Below are 5,032 nucleotides of genomic sequence, written 5' to 3'. Positions count from 1 at the left end.
GATGACCATCTGGGACTGAAGGGCTATCTCAGTGTTAATCTGGAGTGATTCCTTATGTTCTTGTAAAGCAGCAGTTTATATGAATTATCAGAGGTTTTAAAAAAAGTTTTATGATCTCTGTAATAAAAACAACATTTCTATTATTTCTCCGTCAAATTCAAAAATATCTCTTTAATTTTCATGAGACTTCATGAAATAATTGAGAATTTGAAACAGTAAAAAGTATTTCTTGACAATTTGAGGTGAAAATCTGGGGTCTTTTAATCAGGACAGTGAGGCATTGGGTCTTTCCCAGCACTCAACTGGAGGAAAAAATCGCACAAATGAAATTTGTAATGCTGTCATTTCACCTGAGTCAGCAGTGCGTTTTCTTCTCTTTTCTGATTTCAGAAGCAGCAAGCCAATGATTGGGGGAGGAAATATTACAGAGATCACTTATTTCATCCTTTTGGGATTCTCTGATTTTCCCAGAATCCTAGCAGTGCTCTTTGTTGTATTCCTGCTGATCTACATTTTGACTCTGACTTGGAACCTGTGCCTCATCATCTTAATAACGATGGACTCTCACCTCCACACACCCATGTACTTCTTCCTCAGTAATCTGTCCTTCATAGATATCTGCTATGTGAGCTCTATAGCTCCCAAGATGCTCTCCACCTTTTTTCAAGAGCAGCAGACTATCACCTTTGTGGGTTGTGCTGTTCAGTACTTTGTCTTTTCAACCATGGGACTGAGTGAGTCTTGTCTCTTGACAGCCATGGCTTATGACCGATATGCTGCCATTTGTAATCCACTTCTCTATTCAGCAATCATGTCACCCACCCTCTGTTTTCGGATGGTGCTGGGATCCTATATGGCTGGACTCTCTGCTTCTATATCCCAATTGTGTACCATGTTTCAGCTCCACTTCTGTGGGCCTAATGTCATCAAGCACTTCTTCTGTGACATGCCCCAACTGTTAAATCTGTCCTGCACTGATACTTTCTTTGTACAACTGTTGATTGCTATATTAGCAATGCTCTTTGGGATAGTAAATGCCCTCATTATCATGATATCCTATGGCTATATTGCCATGTCCATCATGAAGATCACTTCAGCTAAAGGCAGGTCCAAGGCTTTCAACACCTGTGCTTCTCATCTGACAGCAGTTTCCCTCTTCTATACCTCAACTGTCTATGTCTATTTGAGTTCCAGCTCTGGTGGTTCCTCTAGCCTTGACAGATTTGCATCAATATTCTACACTGTGGTTATTCCCATGTTGAATCCGTTGATTTACAGTCTGAGGAACAAGGAAATCAAAGATGCCGTGAGGAGGTTACAAAAGAAGAGATGGTCTTTCTGACATCCTGTCCATATGTGTCCTATCGGGAACCTTAACCCCCAATAATATGCACATGAGTGGACTAACAAAATTCATAATGCCTTTGGGGAAATAAAGCTTAATTTTTCATAGATAATATGCCAAATGGTCTGACAGCTGACTTGATTCCACACAAACACAATACCTTTAAGTCCTGGAGGTTCATACTTTCACCCTACATGAGGAGTGGCCTCATTATTTATTAATATTCTGCAAGTGGGACTCCTGGGTGGCTCAGTCTGTTAAGAGTCTGAATAGGTCATGATCCCGGGGTCTTGGAATGGAGCCCCATATTAAGCTCTGTGCTCAGTGGGGAGTCGGCTTCTCCCTCTCACTCTCCTCTGTGCTTTCTCTCTCTCTCTCTCTCTCTCTCAGAAATTAGATAAAATATCTTAATAAAATATTACAGTTAGTGAATATTAAATATTGCAGACTAAGAACAAATATGGAGAGCTGGTATTCTTTTTTATTGTCTGTGTTCAACATTTTATATCGTAGAGATTTATGATTTTGTATGGGGTGATCTAATTTATGGAGTAGATGATTAGACTTACTCTAATGCTGATATTTTCTGGGAAGCCTCAAAAGCCAGAGACGAAATAGTGCGATAGGCAGGGATATTAACTGTGGCCACTTTTCTCTGTCTAATGTAGAACCTAAAATGTTTAGTCCTCGTGATCTGTTTCAAAAGTGGAACAAGATGTGTATCAACACTGGCTGCTGATATACAGATTGCTCAGACTTGAACCAACTGATATAAAACAGATGTTACAATTACATATTATCCCTGGAGAGTGACTGGGTTTTTAATGTTTTTTGGGGGGGCGGGGTCTCAATTCTGATAAGTCACATAGTTCTTCCATTTAGTTAAAGACTATAAATGAAGAGGTATTTGAAGCCTTGCCAAACTTTTCACAAGTTTAGAGATGGACAGGACTGAGGGAAGGAGAATCATTGAAACCGGAGAGAGTGTGAAGGCTTATTCCACGCCACAGAAGTACTACAATATGATTAAAGGATGTCTGCCCTCATCCCTGCCATGCAGGCATAGGTATGTTCTTTGAAGCACTGTTCTTTAAAAATGTGTAAGAATGTCTGAGAAGTCTTTCTAAGAAACGATGAGGGCTTCAGTAGGAGAAAGGTCTCTGTGAGGAATGTAACACAGTGTTATTGGTTATAGTCATTATGCTATGCATTAGATTGCCAGGTTTCTTCATCCTTTAGTTGCAAGACTGTACCTTTTCAAAAAACCTATCTCAAATTCCCTTGCCCCCCAGGCCCTGCTAACCACCGTTGTGCTCTCTGTTACTGTGAGATTGACTTTTTGATTCTGCCTATTCATGATCTCATACAGTATTTGTCTTTCTCTGTCTGGCTTATCTCACTTGGCATAATGCTGTCAGGGTGCATCCATAATGTCTCAAATGTCAGGAGTTCCTTCACTCTCCCAGTTGAATAATATTCCACTGTATTGTGTGTAAATACCATGTCTTCTTTATCATCTTTATCATTCCCATATCTTGTCTGTTATGAAGAAAGCTGCAATATACATGGGAGTGCAGATTATTTTTTGGTGTCTGTTTTTGTTTGTGTTGAATGTATACCCAGAAGTGGGGTTGGTGGATCATATGGTAGTTCTCTAAGTTTTTGACGAACATCCCTACTATTGTTGATAGTGGCTGAACCAAATTATGTTTCCATCCATAGTGTACAATTATACCCTTTATTCCACATCCTTACCACCACTTGTTATCTCTTTCTTGATGGTAGTCATTCTAACAGGTGTGAATTGATACCTCATTGTGCTTTTGATTCGCATTTCCCTGATGATTAGTGATGTTGGGAACCTTTTCATATACCTGTTGTCCATTTGAGTGTCTTCTAGGACGAATATCTATTCATTTCCTCTACTCATTTTTTAATCAGATTGTTTTGCTTTTGAGTTGTAGGAGTTCATTTTATATATTGAATATTAACCCCTTACATGATACATGCTTGGCAAATATTTTTCAAGCTATGGTTTCCAGGTATTTTCTCCCATTCTGTCAGTTGATTTATATTGTAGATTGTTTCGTTTGCTGTGTGGAAAGTTTTACATTTGATATAGTTCTGCTTGTTGCGTTTTGCTTTTGTTGCTTGCTCTTTTTGTGTGAGATACAAAATATCATTTTCAAGACTAAGGTCAAGGATCTTGTTCCCTATCTTTCCTTCTAGGAGTTTTGTGGTTTCAGATCTAACCTTCCTGTCTTTAATCCATTCAGGGTTAATTTTTGTGAGTGGTGTAAGGTAGTGGTCCAATTTCATTATTGTGCATAGGGTTATCCAGGTTTTCCAAAACCATTAGTTAAAGAGACTATTCTTTCCCCACTGAGTATGGCTGGTTCCTTTGTTAAATGTTAGTTGACGTATAGATGGGATTTTATTTCTGGAATCTATTGTGTTCTGTTGGTTGATGTGTCGTTTATGTCAGACCCATACTGTTTTGTTTAGTATAGCTTTGTAGTATAGTTTGAAATCAGGAGTGTGATGTCTTCCCTTTTGTTCTTTCTTAAGATTGCTTTGGCTTTGATCTCTTAAAGTTTCATGCAAATTTTAGGATTCCTTTTGTATTCTGGTGAAAAAATATCATTGGTCTTTTTTTATTTGAATTTAATTAGCCATGGTAATGTACATCATTAGTTTCTGATATAATGTTTAATGAATCATTAGTTGAGTATATCACCCAGTGCTCATCGTATCACGTGTCCTCTTTAGTGCCCATCACCCAGTTTCCCAGTCCCCCCACCCACCTTCCTTTCCACAGCACTCAGTTTGTTTCCTGGAGTCAAGAGTCTCATATGGTTTGCCTCCCTCTCTGATTTCTTCCAGTTCTCTTCCCCCACCCCACCCCTACTGTCCCCTGCACTATTCCTTATGTTCCACATATGAGTGAAACCATATGGCAGTTGTGTTTTTCTCATTGACCTGTTTCACTTAGCATGATACCCTCCAGTACCATTCGTGTCGATATAAATGGTAAATATTCATCCTTCCTGTTGGCTGAGTAATAATCCATTGTATATATGAACCACATTTTTATCCATTCATCTACTGAAAGACATCTTGGCTCCTTCCACAATTTGGCTATCGTGAACATTGCTGCTGTGAACTTTGGGGGACAAGTGCCCCTTCGGATCACTACATTTGTGTCTTTAGGGTAAATACCTACTAATGCAATTGCTGGGTCTTAGAGTAGCTCTATTTTCAACATCTTGAAGAACCTCCATACTGTTTTCCAGAGTGGCCGTATCAGCTTAGATTCCCACCAGCAGTGTTACCCCTTTCTCCACATCCTCTGCAACATTTGTTGTTTCCTGTCTTGTTAATTTTAGCCATTCTGACTGGTGTTAGGATGAGGTGGTATCTCATTGTGGTTTTGATTTGTATTTCCTGCATGCCAAGTGATGGGAAGCTTTTTTGTATGTGTCTGTTGGCCGTTTGTATGCCTTCTTTGAAGAAATGTCTGCTCATGTCGTCTGCCCATTTCTTGACTGGATTATTTGTTTATCTGGGTAATGAATTTGAGAAGTTCTTTATAGATCTTAGATACTAGCCCTTTATCGGTTTGTCATCTGCAAATATCTTTTCCCATTCCCTGCCGCTTAGTTTTGTTGATGGTTTCCCTAGCTCTGC

At 39.2% G+C, this 5,032-nt stretch overlaps 1 protein-coding gene across 1 annotated transcript; it reads left to right on the top strand.

Moving 5' to 3' along the window:
* Window positions 1-222: 222 nt before the first annotated feature.
* Window positions 223-1,786, top strand: LOC113248882 (olfactory receptor 5AN1-like). The gene has a single exon (XM_026490490.4). It carries the CDS (start codon window positions 404-406, stop codon window positions 1,340-1,342), a length of 939 nt encoding a protein of 312 aa, XP_026346275.2. The 5' UTR covers window positions 223-403; the 3' UTR covers window positions 1,343-1,786.
* The last annotated feature ends 3,246 nt before the right edge of the window (window positions 1,787-5,032 follow it).

This window comes from Ursus arctos, unplaced genomic scaffold, assembly GCF_023065955.2.
Source record: "Ursus arctos isolate Adak ecotype North America unplaced genomic scaffold, UrsArc2.0 scaffold_23, whole genome shotgun sequence".
Lineage (NCBI taxonomy): Eukaryota > Metazoa > Chordata > Mammalia > Carnivora > Ursidae > Ursus > Ursus arctos.
This window is presented reverse-complemented; position numbering and strand designations above follow the sequence as displayed.

What these genes read in the sequence shown, in the direction of transcription:
- LOC113248882 (XM_026490490.4), top strand. Translation starts at nt 404, where the DNA reads ATGATTGGGGGAGGAAATATTACAGAGATCACTTATTTCATCCTTTTG.